Here is a 16,587-nt window from a genome sequence, read left to right on the forward strand (position 1 = left end):
CAGGATGTGGAAGAAAAGAATGAAAAGGAGATGGGAGAAAGGGGAGGGGAGGGGAAGAGAAAAAACACTTCTTTACTGGTCCCAGTGTCATTGCAAATAAAGACCATGTCAAGATTTAAACCATAATAATGGAAAGGCTATAAAGGTCCCTGCTATAATGTTTCCTCTGATATTCCCTTTCATAAATGCTCTCTTTATGTTGCATGCTTTGCAATAATACATGTAATGTTTGTGAACTAGCCCCGCTGGGGAAGCTGTATCATATGAAGCTTCACAGAACACATTAGAAGCTAGACAATTCATTTACCAGTTCCTCAACTTTTGTTAGCTGCACCTATCTTCAAGAGAATGCAACAAACATGAGGTGACAAGTAATCTAAAGCAACCTCCAAATACGTTTAGCTGGGAATGGATCTGTGTGTAACAACACACAGACATGCAGTATGGAGTTACCTCTTCCTCTAATGCAATACACCTTTCTGGGTAAGACTAAAAGCCCCTTCCCAGATCCTACATGTATATGCAAGAACCCCAAACTTGTTCACAGATAGGCCAATTGGATTGAGAGTATCCTGAGCTTCCTCTTGGCAGAGGCAGTGACGAATGTCTGTGCCAAGAGTATCTGCACGGCAGATCCCTGCCAGCACCAGAGCTGTGAGCCTCCTGATGGCACAGCATGAGCACATGCTCATGGGGTACTGGCTGCAACCCCTCTTTCATTTTGCACGTGCAGAGCAAGACCCATTCAGTTCAGGCAACACGCTAGACTGCACGGAGCTCAGCTCTGCCTTCCCAGAAGGAATGAGCAGCAGCAGCGTGAGGCACCTGTGTGCCTGCAAGAATTTAGGGTCAGACTGGGATCCCATGTGGCTTTAGTACTGAATTTCCCAAGTGACCTGACATCACTACTTTGAAACATACTGGGTGCTTGGTAGCTGACAATTAGAGTGAGAACTAAGTCCATCTTTATGGGACTGTGGCAACCTGATGTTGAGAAAGGCGTTGTCAAAAATACAGTGTTGGGGGAGGGGGGTGCAGGCTCATCTCAGTCTTGACTGTAATTCTCAATCACTGCACAGAAAGTATTTATATCCTGTTGGCAGCATGTGTAACCAATGCGACTCTTCGTGTCAGAGCTGTCAATTACAGGCTTGACTTATGAGGAAAGATTAAATGAGCTAAATATGTAGAGCTTGGCTAAGAGACCAGGATGGGGGTGGGGGGAAGGAGAAATGATGTGATAACTGTCTGCAAACATCTGAAGGGTGCAGATGCTTAAGGAGGAAAGGAATCACTTAGGGTGGCACACAAAACAAACAGGAGAAGCAAGCTGGAAGAAAGACAGGAAATTCTCATTATAGCAGGGAAACTCCATTCCAACAATATGTACTCTCCTGGAAAATTGTATCCCAAGGAATACCAGCATTCACACCATTCAGATGCTTGACAAAACACTAGGAAGTTGACAGCAGAGGAAAATCCTGCTCTGAACAAAAGATAATGTAAAGAAGCACGGCATATTGTGAGTGTGGCTGATGATATGAAGCTATCTTTCTTGCTTCTCCCCAGCTGTAAAACTGGAAAAGCTACGCATATTTTCATTGTTACTCTTCCAGAATGGCAATTGTCAATGTTGCAGTGCTGTGTTATGGGATCACAACTGGGAAGAGGGCATGGTCTGCACAACTGTAACTAGAAGAAGAGCTATGTAAACATGCATACAAAACCAAAACAAAAATCCAAACCCTAAACTATTAAGATGTTTGGAAGGATTTGCAATGTAAGTGACATATGGAGAAATACAAGAAACATGAAAAGTAGGAAAAATCTCTTCTCCAATAAATTGGTTAGACACTCCAGATCCAAGAATTATACCAACTCTCAACCTCCTAGTTTGGCAAATCTTGATTCTGAAGGTGCTGGCATCAGAAGTATCTGAAGGATGTATTCCTGTGCATCAAAGTTGGGGGAAGTTCTTTTAAGTTCTTGAACAAACCAATATGTCATTTGTACCCCAGCTATCTTACTTTTTAATGTGATGAAGATGCAGCATATCCTTTGCTCTGATGCACAATAAAGATCCTATAGACATTGCAAATTTTTTCTTACAGCATGATCTCTCAGGTAAAAGTAGGAAGAATCCAAGGAGTAAAGAAAGTTATCACATGTAGGCAGCTATAATCTTGTAAGAATCACTAGCTGTCACTAGACTCTTTTTGATTGCAGTAACAATGACACAGGCAGCATCCAGATACAGTCAAAAGGAGTACAAACTGCTCAGTGGTATTAAAGGTAGGACAGGAATTAACAATCTCTAGCAACTCTTTCCAGATTAGGAATTTAATAATGTGGAGTCAAGAGGCACTCCAAAGAACAAGGCTCATGCATAAAGTTATTTCAAGAATCTAAAAAGGCAGACACTGCTGTGAAGTTCTTAAACTGGTCCCTCCACTCTCTAAGCAGAAAGAACTGTGGGCAATTGCTGCCCTCTACAAGTTGTTCTGCATATAGCATATTTTCCACACACATGTAGCTGAAATGATACTATCATCTCACCTTGATCCCATAACCCATCATTACCAAGGTGCACAATGTGCAGGCACGTCTTTGCTGTGTGCCCTCACCTGTTTGAAACGAATAGGTGCCCCTTCCAAGGGCTGGGATGCACACAGCAAAGTGCTCCCAACCTTTCTGAGCAGGCAAAGAGCTGGGCTGCCAACCGGTACAGAACAGCCAGCTGATAGCAAAGCAGGCCATAACCTGTAAAAAACTGTTTGCAGGTGTAGCATGTTTAGACCTCCAAAACATCACATGAACATAAAAAAAAATAAATTCCTTTTCCTCAAGGGGAAAATATCAAGTAACACTAGATATTTCCTAACCCTGTGCCAGTGTTTTTTTCCAATGTTAAAAAGTACTGTAGCTTCCATTTTACCTTCAGTGAGGAATCTGGTATCTCCGGAAGTCAAATCATACCTAACATTTAAAAAGAATCTAACCTAATTCCTAGAACATTAATTTCCTTGCATGTTTTGTAAAGAACTTAAAGCATTACAACTATTTCAAAACGATTTAAAAAGTCTTCTGACCAGTAATGTTGGTTTGTCTGAAAAGCAAATAGGAATTGCTTTTAGAGCTCTCTTCTGCACAAGTGCCCAGAAAAGATTATAAGCTGCTAACTAGCTCACCACACTGGTAGTAATAGAAAATGACTGTACCTATCCAGTTGCTATGCTGCCTCACCCACCAGCTCTAAAGCGTTGTTTAACTTTAAGCTCCTAGGGACAGGCAGAGCCATTTTGTACAGCGCGATAGGGTCTTAAACCTTCTTTGGCCAGTAACTACTGCACGTTTCAAGCTTACATACATTAACATATAATGCTACAATGGAAGTTATATCCCAAACTATTATAGTCCACCCTCTTTTAAAACTGGAATTTAAAGGAATTCCAACAAAAATTTCCCATTGACCTTAGATGGGCAATTTAACTTGATGTGACAGTGTTCCTTTAACTAGGCTCAGTAAGTAAATTTGCATCTGCGTGCTTTGCACATATTAATATATTTGTCTAAATCAACAGAGTAAAAGGAATTGACAGATTAAGCTAGTACATTTTGCACGAACAACAAAAGTCGTCAATGAACATGCAGAAGTAAGAGACAAAAACAGGGAAAACCCCAATAATCTCAAACTTATCAGAAGCTCAGACACAAGGAAGGTCTGCTTAGTAAATCACAGAATGCTCTTTGCAGCAAACCAAAGGACACTGTATAAGTCAGTCACACACCTCTGTCTCTCTGTGGCCCAAAAAAACCCGAAATCTGCCCAGCAATTGCCCTCCACAGCCTAATGGAATTGTTGTCCAGCACTGGGAATCCACAGCAACACACTGAGGACCTCCCCAAACAAAGCATTATCACACCACCAGGGTTACTGCCTGTACGGGAGGTCACAGAGCTGATAGTCTCTCTCTCTCCTGCTGACAGTGGCAAATTACCCTGACTGATGTTTCACTGGGGGCTGTAAGTTAGTTGCCTACTGACTCTGGCTGTCTGGAAATCCCCTCTGGATAGATTTACTTTTAGAGAATCATTCAGCCTAGGCCACCTCTCGAACAAACCCATCATTGTAGACAGAAAATTTGTACAGTAAACAGGTATAAATCTTGTCTTAAACAATAAAGGGTGGGGAAATAAAAACCAAAAGTGTGATGGGGAGTGTCCCTCCAGTACATTCCAATCCCTTAAATAATTTCTGGAAACAGAAGTCCTCCTGAAACAAATCACATTTTTCTACAAAGCTAGACTAGGAACTTTGAAGTGTAAAAGAAAGGATAAGGATACTACATGGTAACCTTTGCATAAAACTGTGTTCCAGAAAAGAAAGTTTGAGATTTTCAGTGAAAATACTGTTCCTGTCTTCATTTCAAACCACAACTTCAGGCAAAGGAGAATCATCAAAAAATTCCCATCTATCTCATTTTCTGCAGGGTTAGACAGAGCAGAAGAGCATCTACCACTTCGTAAGTATAGGAGGGATGTGGATTCTCAATGTGCCTAAATATTTGTTCATAAAAAGTGGATTCTGAGTAGCCTTAACTAACATTAGCCCCAACAAGCACTCTCAAATCTTATGACACAGTTCTGTAACCTTTCCTCATTCCTACTCATGGTTTTGTTCACATGCTTAAAGACAACAGTATTGTTAGTGTTAGGCTCCGTCAACTTCTAATTATACCAGTTAGAGCTAAAAGTAGTCAAACTTAAAATCTCAATTGCAAAGATCCTTCCTCAAAAATCTAAATTAAATTCTCTTTAACCACACTCTACTTAAGAGGAAGCTTAACAGAATAGATAAGGTTTAAAAGGAGGGAACTAAACAGAGGTGATCTAATAATTCTATTGTCTGTCACTGAATACTAAGCACCCAAATCCAGGCAGCTGAGAAAAGGCTAAGTAACTGTCCAGTTTCAGTTTCAAAATTTTACCCGTTATAAACATGTATCACAAACTTTACTGGTTTATTTCCAAGGAAACCTAGCAACTGAACACAAAAAACATAGAGGAACTAAATATGCCCATAACCAAGCACCAGTCATGGCGTCAATTTGAGATCTCAACTGATGGTTCAGGAAAGCAAAGATAGATACAAACACCGAATGTGTTCAGCATGGACATACTGACGGATGTGACTTTGCACCTCTGGATACACGATGGATACAGAAATGTCAAGCCTCTTTTCTGCCCTCCATCTTTTTATTATTCCTCAATCACCAGAAAATAGTCAAAACCACAAAAAGGATGAACTAAAGAAGTGGCAGTTACTTTTAAAAAAATGTATTAGACATGCAAAGCTAAAGGCTTTTCCAAAGACAGAAAAGGGGCAGAGTGAAGTTCCTAAAATAGAAATTACCTCATTTACCAGGCCAACAGACTAGGTCTCACATTTATGCCACCAACTTACTGGATTAACCTGGCTAAACAGTTAACCTGTATATCTCAATTAGCTTTTCTAGAAAATTGAGATAACATAGACATATTCCGTAAACACAATAATTAATGTCCACAGTGTACCCGTGATGTTTGCATGAAAAGGGGTGTTAAAAGTATTCTGGCCATTATGATGACCCTTAAAATTTGAAAATCAGTTTAACAAAGGGTGGGGAAAGCCATGAGGGCTCCAGCACATCCCAAGAAACTCTACACTAATTGTTATAGAGGCAGCAGTAATTCTTGTTACCTTGTACCTTTCAACAGCCTGTAAAAAAGGGAATAAAATGTCCATATTTCAGTGCTAACTACTATCATCTGCAGAAAAAAAAAAAAAAACAAAAACAAAAAACAGAGAGAAACAGCACATGCTAAAAATAAATGAAGAACAGTTAAATAATCCTGCAAAAGAAAATATCCTGCTGCTCATACCATGATCCAGGGATTTTGTAACTTAGTGAGAAACCAAGAGAGCATTTTACATTTACAACCAGTACTTTTATATTTACAACTAATACTTCTCTCAGATACCAAGCACCAACAAGGGAAAAAAAACAAGCAGCATGTGGAAAGGCCTCACGTATAAGCTTTCCTTCCTTAGGTTCTTCCTACAACCCAAGCTCATGTTAGAGGCTCTCACTGTAACTGTAATTTAGACTGCAGCAGATTCAGCAGAAAGCAAGAGCCAACAGCAAACATGTTCAAGCTCTTAAATACATCTCAAAAGCAGCACAGTATGGTTAAAAAGCTACAAGACACTTCTAGGGAGAGATAAAACAAGCTAAAATGAGAAGCAAAAAAGACAACGTAATTACATTAAAGAGAAATTAGACCAAATAAACAAAGATCTGAGAAGAAAAGGAGATTTTCTAATGCTTTAATCTCACAGAAAGGGGTTCTGTCCTATGTAGTTACATCTTTTGCGCATCCCAGGACTTTGCTTTGAGTGGCTGCAAAAAGACAAACCTATTCCAATTCCACAAGTGTTCAGACGATTATCAGAGATGGCTGCACATACAAGCAGAAAGGGATGCAGCAGTGTTCACTGATAAGCTGGACTCAAGGAGAAGCTGATCCTGCACTGACGATGACAAACGTGGCTGTAAACAGCAGCAGAGCGAGATGCTGACACTCTGCTAACACAAGGTTACACTTCCCACTATGGAGCTACATGGCAAATTTTAATGGGCCAAGACCGACAGCTAGGGAAATGAGTGTCCGCTCTCTGCTACAAAAATTATAGCTTTTCCCATCCCCCTCCACCTCATTCTCCACTGTCAACTATAACACAATGACCTCTTATTAGGGAGTATTTTTCAGTTGGGACGGTTTATTGTAAGGACACTGGATAACTCAAGGGATTAATGCCATGGATGCAGAGTCCCTTATCTCCAGTTTGGTAGTTCAAAACATCAAGTGGGTTGAAGAAAGAGCAGTTAGGAGTGTGACATGAGTTTGTAGGGCTCCATTCTGAAGGCTTTGGTAAGGCCATAAACCTTAGCAAAGTATGCTCAGAAGACCCAAAATGCAGGACACAATATGATGTGTCAGACTGCATCTGCTACATGATCTTGCAAAACACTGAAATTCTCTTGCTAACAACTAGAAACCATTGCTTCTCTTGGATTGCTGTTGAAAGCAGCAGGCTATGGGGGTACAGATTACACAGAAGACAGTGCCACTGAGCACAGAGCAGAAACTACTTAGTACCTTGAAGGATATAGTGCCCATTAGAATCACAAATGCAGTACAAAACCAGTTTGAGTCTATAATGACATCTGCTGATACAATGCAAGGTGTTTTAATTCTGCTGCCTTCTCATCCTTGTGCACAGCACCACTGATATGTTCCAAACAGGTCTCAGTCCTATGAATTGCTGAGTACTTTCAGTCACCAATTACATCAATAAAGGTGAGGGGGTACAGAGCAGAATTTGGTCAGGAGACTCTTTTCTCCCTCCCTCCTCTGGATTCTGTAAGTCTTCTTCAACTGCTGAACACCAGATCTGAAGTCAGCACTGACATGCCTGAGCACATGGCTTTCCCATACAGAGCCCTTTGCTGGATTCATGCCACAGTTTGTTCTGGTGTTTCCGTAAACATTTTTATGACATGGCGCCATGTGCTTACAAGTCTGCTTCATGGACCAAGATCTACTGCATGCATGAGAAGGCAGCATGCATGATCCTGGCTACAAGGAAGCCACAGTAGTGTGGTGGAAGTTAGGTCATCTGGCTCACAGAACTGAACTGCTCATTTAATAAGGCTTCTACAGATACTCAGCTGGAAGCAATAATGACTCCTAAGCAAACGTGACAAAGACTGAGAGAACTTAATATTAAAAAAATAATGAAAAAATAAGGAGAAAACCTCCACCTTTCAAAGGGCTCTAATCAGCTCACATGCAAGACTCACCACTGTGAGACTAAAGTTTATGTTGGAGTTCTTTAAATGTATATTTTTATGCAGTAGGAATGTACACCTATACAGAAAGACACACGACTCCTATGTGCTTCCTCAGAGCAATTCTTAGTTGCATATACAGTAAGAAATTAATTAAATCAAAGGTAATGTTAGAATCTGCCTTGAAAAAGAGAACAAACTGTCGACAGCACAGGCCGTGACGATCTGCTGCCTATGACCTTCCTTAGGGGAGGGAAGGGATGGGTGAGGGGGAAACCCAACCCCCAAAAAATTCAAACCACCAAATCCATCACAAGGCACATAGTGTCAATAACAGCTTCAGGTAATCTCACGTACAGGTGCCTACGCAGTTAAGGGATGGCACAGTGTTACTACACTAGAGAGATTTTCACTGCAGAGCTTAACAGAAGTCAGGCACAGCCCTTTCATTAGATACATTTTACTGGCCCTTCCCAGTTCACAATCTTTACTGGCATCTCTCCTTTAAAAACCATCTCCTGAATTCTCCAGATAAGTTACAAAGTAAAAACACCTTGATGTGGCCAGTGCCACACCATTACGGAAAGTACCTGAGTCTTCTCACTGCAAACAGCTTGTATTCACTATGATCACCAAATGAAAGCCAGAGAAGAAACTCAATGTGAGAGGTTTATACGTTTAGGACAATAACATGAGCTGAGAATTTTGGCAAGGTTTTGACTGAGTTATGGATGGCTGAAGAGGAATGAAAAAAAGAAAAATAAGGTTGTAAAAAAAATATATATATACTGCAGCTCCAGAGAGCGGTGGCTTACTTTCCACTCTGCGTCACCATAAAAAAGAAAACAAAGCAGGGTTCTCTTAGTTATCCTCATACACACAAAATCCCAGAGTTCTTTCCAAGACAGTTCTAGAGTGAAAACATTGGATTGCATGCACTGCTAGCTGTCAGGCACTTCTAAGCTCACTCTGAGTGCATCTGAATAAAAAGACAGCTTGAATGAGGTCTCTGAGTAGCAGAGGGGTTTTTTTATTAGACAATAGCACTAAGAATCTCAGTTTAAATTATACTGCACAGGACTTTCTTCAGACTCTTTATTAAATAAGCACTGATCAAGAGCATACATTGCACTTAGGACAAACAGTCCACGATCAAGGACAACGCAGTGGCCTAGGTGACCTATGTCTAACTCCAAAAGACAGGAGGTTATGGCTACAGGTCAGATTTCAGAGGTCAACAGCAAGGCAAAATAAGGCAGTTTACACATTTTTCACAAAGCACCATCTCCTTAGAAAAGAAAAACAGTGGATACAAAATGACGCAGCAAAGAGAACAACTCGTGTATATTATATTATCAGCAACAAATTACATGCTGCTTCTTGAAGAACTTACCAGTGGCTCTCGAGATGCTGCATTTTCAGTCGCAGGGCAGGAGCCAGCCTGTAAAGCAAAAAGAAGAGTGAGGTTACATTGCCACCTGATGGACACAATCAGAAATACTTGTCCATTAAGACCACTCTTCCTATGAGCAGGATTTAGACAGACACACTTGTTTCTACTATCATTAGCAATTCTATGATGGACTGAAGACAAAATGGCCAGAATCACGAAAAAAAATTAGTTCCAGTAGTACCCATTTAAAACAACAGAATTCAGATAATTTGCAGAACTTGCTTTAGAGACCCAGCAATTAAGAGCCAGAGAAACTACTGAGAGATGTCATGAAAGAAATTTTCACCACAACTCAAATTCTGAAATACATGGTGCAGTGAACAAACACAGCATTAAACTGGGACTCTCTCTGATAAACTCTTGGTTGCAATGCTTGTCACTGCATGGTATAAGACCAGATATGTTCATCATATATGAAATGAGGATAATAACTTGCCTGCCTCAAAGGGATCTGATGAGTACTTGACTCTTGCAAAGAATTCTGTGATGCTAAGGGGAAGAAATGCTGCAGAAGACCAAAGCACTGCTAGTGAAGTGGATGCAGAAGTACCTCGCTCTGATTCCATGGTTCACTTTCTCCTCTCTAGAAGGACTAAACTTGACACCGAGCTTCTCCCATTTCCATGACCCAGTAATGCACCCTTTGTTTTCTGCACTATTCTTCCCAAGGTTTCAAAACAACTGTGATTTAACTAAACCTCACAAAATGTCAGCAATACTAGTACCATCCTTGTTTCCCACACATAATTAAGAGACATAGTTTTAGGGCAGATGCTGAACACCTTACCTGTCACACTAGGAAAGAGTGGTACACAGGAGGAAAGTGAAACTATTTGATTAAAGCAGGACAGCAAGCCAAAGATTGGACTAGACTCAAAGTTCAGGAGCTTCCACCCTCCAGGCTCACCTGCAGTTTTGCTTGTACTCATTCACTCATCAAGAAGGGGCATAACATTTTAGCATAGTTCCAGGTTTTACAGAATTACCCTTTGGGCTTTTCTTCACTGCCAAAAGCAAACATTTTGATCTCTGTGTAACCAGCATTTATCAGCTTTCTCAAGGTAGAGATGCCTAAGCTTTATCATAAAATAAACTTATCTTGATCAACAATCTACTTTCAAATGGGATTCACATGATGTTAAGATGCTCTAAACCTTACTACCTTCACTGTGTTTTTTTTATCTTAGGAGAGGTGACACATACTGGTTACCTCAATGGCAAACACAGTTTTATTAGCAACGAAGACAAGTTTTGAGGCTGTTAGAAGAAAAGGGATCCTATTCACTGAGTATTGGGAAAGATAAAACTTTCATGTGATAGCATAAAGGTCCTTAAGTGACTCTTTGTTCTCCAATTGTATTCATCACTTCTATGCAATATACCACACCTTCAAAGCATCTCTCAATAATTTTTTTCCCCTCTACAAACTATGCAAAAGATATAAATACATATTTACCACAAGAGGGTGCCAGAAACTCAAATATACAGCAACTCAGCTACTTCTAGACATAAGCATCATCACCAGGGCCCAGCCAGACCTCAGAGCTAGGCAGTGATTCTCTAGAGAGGCCCTTAGGCTCTTCACATGCATTCATCATTTCTGTTACTCCACTACATACCTGCAAAAATTTCAGCCACTAAAAATTCACTTGACATAACCACTGCAAATATCATCTTCAACACCATACTGAAAGTCACACTGCCTGCTCTGTCTGTAGCGGAGACAACGCTACATGACACCAAAAGGACACTTCTCTTCAACATTGTGTCCTGGTTTCAGCTGGGAGAGAGTTAATTTTCTTCCTAGTAGCTGGTATAGTGCTGTGGTTTGGATTTAGAGAATAAGGTTGATAGCAACAACTAAAACCATCAGTGTGTTCAGTAGTGTTTATACTAAGTGAAGGACTTTCCAGCTTCTCATGCCCTGCCAGCGAGAAGGCTGGAGGGGCACAAGACATCGGGACATGACACACCTGGGACAGCTGACCCCAAATGGACAAAGGAATATTCCATACCATATGACATCATGTCCAGTATATAAACTGTGGGGAAAGCTGGCCAGGGGCTGCTGCTCAGGAACTGACTGGGCATCGGTTGGCAAGTGGTGAGAAGCTGCACTGTGCATCACTTGCTTTGTATATTCTAATTATTTTTTTATTACCACTATTATTATTTTCTTCCTTTTCTGTCCTATTAAACTGTCTTTATCTCAACCCATGAATTTTACTTTTTTTTTCCAGTTCTCTCCCCCATCCTGCTGGGATGAAGAGAGTGAGCAAACAGCTGTGTGGTGCTTGGTAGCCAGCTGTCACTGGCTTCCCATTTTTACATGCATGGTATATCTGTTTTCAAATTTGTTATAGCTGCATGAAAGAAAAATAATGAACACTCTCAAGATCCATCTACTCCTCCAAAAATACAGAAAATGTATGAGAATCAACATAAGAATATGGCTTGCGTGATTCATTAAGTTGTTAACTGAACCTGTTTAGGTTGTGGATAAACTCATTTGGTGCATATGCTGTATTTTATTTCTTCAGTCAAACCCTGGGACTAACACAGGTATCTCACTATGGCTAATATACTAAAAAACTGGGGCCTGATTCATAGCACACTGAAGTCAAAGAAAAGATTCTCATCAAATTCAGTTAGCACAGGGTCAGAACTGCTTAGAAGAGGCAGACAGATACAATTCTTGTTGAATACTTCAAAAAAGCACCTACAGCTGTTAACTACTATTACCATGAATTGTTCCATCAAGCCACATGCATAGTGTTGAGTTTTCTAAGCATATACAGTTTGCTCTTCTGTAGCATGTTTCAAGGAAAATTCAAAGCATTTTAATTACTTAGGCTGACTTTACAAAGAGAAAAACTACAGATGTGTGGTACAAACAGTAAAGTCACAAAGGAAGAAAGAAACCACCACAGAATGTATATCCTCAGAAAATTCCCAGAGCACCCTAAGTACTAGAGATTGCCTGTTCTGCCCTAAGGTGCTGCATTACTATTTATGGGTTGTCACTCCACACAAAATTTGGCCAACCTGGGAAGCTGCCTGAAGAAGGATTTGAAAGGAAGCCGAGGTTACTGTGACAAAACATATATTACATTGACAGGTAAGGGTCTTGATGCTGAAGACAAATACTCAAAAATTCTGACATGTGCTTGTACATAACCTGATGACATATATATGATTAGTGGGATAATTTATGGTACTTTGACTGCATTGGCCAAAGCTACCAACATTTTAAATGAGATCTGCATTTTCCTTCAGCAAGATTTCCAAGTACATGGCATAGTGCAACAGCAAAGGAATGAGTCTGTATAAGGTAGGGGACAGTAACCCTCCAGAGCATGTCAGCTCTGAGATGAGTCAAGGAAGATTCCATCCCCGCATGATGGCTGTGCAGTAGCCTGTATTTAATGAAAACAATGGACATCACAGTCCAGAGACCATTACTCTTCACCATAAACTGTCTTTTAAGGCAGGGAATCCAGAGGCTTAACAGTCAAGAGCTACAGGCAAGTGGGGAGGAAAATTTACCTATATATTGACTAACGATGCAACTGGGGAATTAAGTCTCTGAACAAATGAGGCATCTTTCAACATCTTTAAAATTTGCTTTAGCTACTTCTTTACATAAAGAAAAAACACAGCTAGACTCAATCCAAAGCTGGTATAACAAAGCTTTAGAAAGAAAACAAGTAAGATTTGGGCGTCCTTCTTCTGCTTGCTTCCCCACTAAACCACATGTAAGGACATCACCAGGTACAGAAAATGTTGGAACACCAATGCTTTCTGCTATCACCTCTCCTTTCTCAGTCTCTTACATTAAATTTATACATAGTCTGTTTTTAGCACAGTGAGCCTTCCAGTGTAATAAAACAAACAAAAGAATCCCACCGTCTACCCTATCCCAGCCAAACCCAGGACACCCACAACACAGAATCCGCTCTGTCTGTCCTACCTCAGTGGCGGCACTACCACTGGGGTACCAAGTAAAAATCAGCCACTGACTTTAATCATTTCAAGCCTTTAATGACTTGCACAGACCAGCTACACACTGACTTCCAGGCTACAGGATTCTCAGCTTCTGCACATAATTGTACAGATAATTAGGTATCATTTTGTGTCTCAAACTAAGCAGCTTGGAAAAACTTAGACATATTTAGCTAAACCAAAACCACTATTGCCAATTGATGCTAAAGAATTTCAATTTCGCTCACACTACTGGGATTTACAATTCAGTGGAATACCAGAGGACTGGGTTGTTGGCTGGCTGAGCCAAGAAGACTGACCAAATATACTGCCAAAGTATTTGGCATCAAAGAAATAGTGATAGCCAAGAGAAATCAGATATCAGTTATTCTGTTCAGAGGCTATACCATCATTGTGCTCTTCCCTTTCTTTTACTACAAGGAATATTAACAATGAGATGGCAGCTTTTCTTCTGTTTATTTTACAATAAAGACATTGCTCAAGGTCCAAGGAACACGATTTCTAAACAAACAAAATATTTTAAAATCTCTGGTAGAGATGTTTATTGCCTTTAGAATATAATTCTATCCATGTAAATTATTTCACTTGAGCTGCAACACTCCCCCCTCCCCACAATGCCTGAGGCAATATATTAATTCATGAGAATAAGAAAATTAAACTAAGAAAAACAGATAATAAGCCAAAAGACATTTGACACTCCCTTTTCAGCATCTAAACTAACTAGATTTGTAATAGAAAACACGATAGGACCCAAACATAAACATGTTAAGCAAGGCAGTGCTACTACTCATAGCCTTATGTTGAACGCTTGGCAATAAATAAACAAGCATCATCTGTGGTAGAAAGTAAATATTTTTTTTAAATTCCCTAAATGTTTAGTGTGCATTAGGGACAATGTTTTACATTGACAAGTGTCAAAACTGCAGTGGTTGCATAAGAGGAATGGCATTTACATTCTGCTAGACTAATAAAGATATTTTCATTGTTTTATTCCAAAATAGTCCCCTTAAAAATTCATATACTGTGCTACATATTCCTCAATTACACCCCCCTTTTCAGGCCAAAGCTGCAAGATTCTCTCAAATCCCATCCAAGCCAACAGAATTTGAGCACTGAACACTTCTCATCTGTCTGGATGAGGCATGTGCAGCCAGTGTGAAACACATACTAGGCAGTGAAGATGAAGATACCTCTCACCAGCAGGCACCGATAGCCTTGGACAGACAAGTCTCCCCACAAGACCACAATGTGAGGAAGGGGGAAAGTGAATATACAAGCAGGGCTGCTCCTGCTGTGTGTGTGGAGGGGGTAAACATTTGGCTCTAGCCAAACTTGAGCACTACCTGACATACCTGAAAGCAAGGCAGACCACCAGAGATGCCCTTTAAACAAACTCTGCCACTAATGAAACCATGACAGGTCAGGAGCCAAAACAGGGGCAACTAATTTGCTATTGCCAGAGAACCCAGCATTTTGGAAAGAATGTGACAGAAGCTGGCAGAGGAGCAATTAATTGACCATTTTCACCCCCAGTGGCTTCAGACCACCTCTCTCCCCAGAGGAGCTGACACAAAATAAGTCTCTTTGTGGTGAAAAGTTAACTTCGCAGCCTGGGTATTCTGCCTTATCTCAAATTCTTCCTGATTTTGAAAGCAGCACAAGCATTAACTCCACTGTATTTTTTACAGACAGTGCCTGAAAAACTCTCCACATTATATATAAGGTAAGAGTTACCATTCCGGTTTTTCACTATGGAGACAGTGACAGAGTAGCTTTCCTCATGTCCTTAAGTTTAAAACTCAGGGGGTGCTCTGGCTACATTTATGAGGCCTGTTAAAAAAACAAGACTCCCATTTACAAACATCAAGGCTTCTTTTGAGAGAAAGCAAAACTAAATAAGCTTTAAAAAAAAAAAAAAAAGGTGCAATGGGAGGATACTATATCCAACCTCAAGAGAAGCTGACTGTTTCTCAAGCAACCACATTTGCCAATTGACCAGATATCTCAGAAACCTCTAGTCAACTGCCTTGTACACTGCCCAATCGGCTTATGGATCAGTCGCATGTTGTTCCAGGTTTCCTCCTTCTGAAAGCATCCATTCGAGGCATGAGGAAGGGACTATAATGTCTGCACCTCAAACTACAACTGATAAAAGCATGTAGCTGAGGCAAAACTCCCCAGCAAGCCTACTGGGAGTTTGGTAACTTGGCCTTTCACAACCTAGGAGATTTGTGCTGGTTCGTCAACAGTATGGATTTTATGTAATGTATTTGTGTTTCAGTGTAGTTCAACAATGTTCCCTACAAACCCAGCCTCCTCAGTCCAAAATAAGAGGATCAACAGAGAGGTTCACAGTGATTTAGCCAAATCTGGATAGATTTGAATGAATAAAAGCATGTCAGTGGCAGACTTTGCTCTATTTTCTTCTCTGTTGCTGAAAGAGCCAGACCTTTCATCTCCTGCCAGCTGCAGGAAGGCCCTCTGCAATCCTTTAGGTACCACATACTTGGTACCACATTCCTTGGTACCACATACTCAGGAGTCTGTCCAAGATACTGGTGAGATGAGAGAGCTGCCAGGAAGTCATTAGACATGAGGTAGGTAGAGGTTGTAATGAAATGCAAGTTACCCTGGAACATGAGCAAGCCAGTGCAAGTGACTGGAAACCGATGCTATATACAGCTATATCATACTTCCACTTTTCCCCTCTGGCTCCCCCATTCACTTCAGGTCTCAGTTTAAAAGTATCTTAAGCTTTTAGTACATTTCTTGAGCACACACTCAAGCCAGCAAATTTACATTTCTCTTTTACCCTCCCCATTCAGTATTTGACAACACTTATACTACGTCTAATCACTGCTTTGCCCTTTCACGCTGTTGGTTCAAGGATCTTTCTCTGTTGCAGCTGCAAGGCAAAAACATTTTGTCTGACTGGTATTCCGCTTAATTTCAAAACTCAGCTGACACGTAAATTGCCTCCTTTCTCTCTGGCTGTGCTTCTCCTTTCCCACCCCCCCATTCAGGTGCTTTATGGGGCTTCACATACAGACCCCCAACACGAAAACACTCAGGGGCCTGGCCTGAACAACTCTTCCAATCCCAACCGCACCCGGCTGTCTGGTGAAGCACACCCCGTCCCCATGCCACCGCACAGGGCAGGACGCCAACCTGCCAAACCCATTCCCCCGAGATGCGAAGCTTTACTGGTGCCCCCCGGGCACTGGAGGTGGAAGCAGTGCC

General features: G+C 40.9%; 1 protein-coding gene across 1 annotated transcript in view; it reads right to left on the reverse strand.

Moving 5' to 3' along the window:
* PEX14 (peroxisomal biogenesis factor 14) overlaps positions 1 to 16,587 on the reverse strand; it is a 79,384-nt gene that overhangs the window by 62,207 nt on the left and 590 nt on the right. Inside the window, exon 2 of the mRNA XM_033007712.2 lies at positions 9,286 to 9,333. Coding sequence (XP_032863603.1) covers positions 9,286 to 9,333 — 48 coding nt within the window. The remainder of the gene's footprint in view (positions 1 to 9,285; positions 9,334 to 16,587) is intronic.

The sequence above is a fragment of the Tyto alba genome, unplaced genomic scaffold (assembly GCF_018691265.1).
Source record: "Tyto alba isolate M040663 unplaced genomic scaffold, T.alba_DEE_v4.0 Super-Scaffold_20000042, whole genome shotgun sequence".
NCBI classification, from domain to species: domain Eukaryota; kingdom Metazoa; phylum Chordata; class Aves; order Strigiformes; family Tytonidae; genus Tyto; species Tyto alba.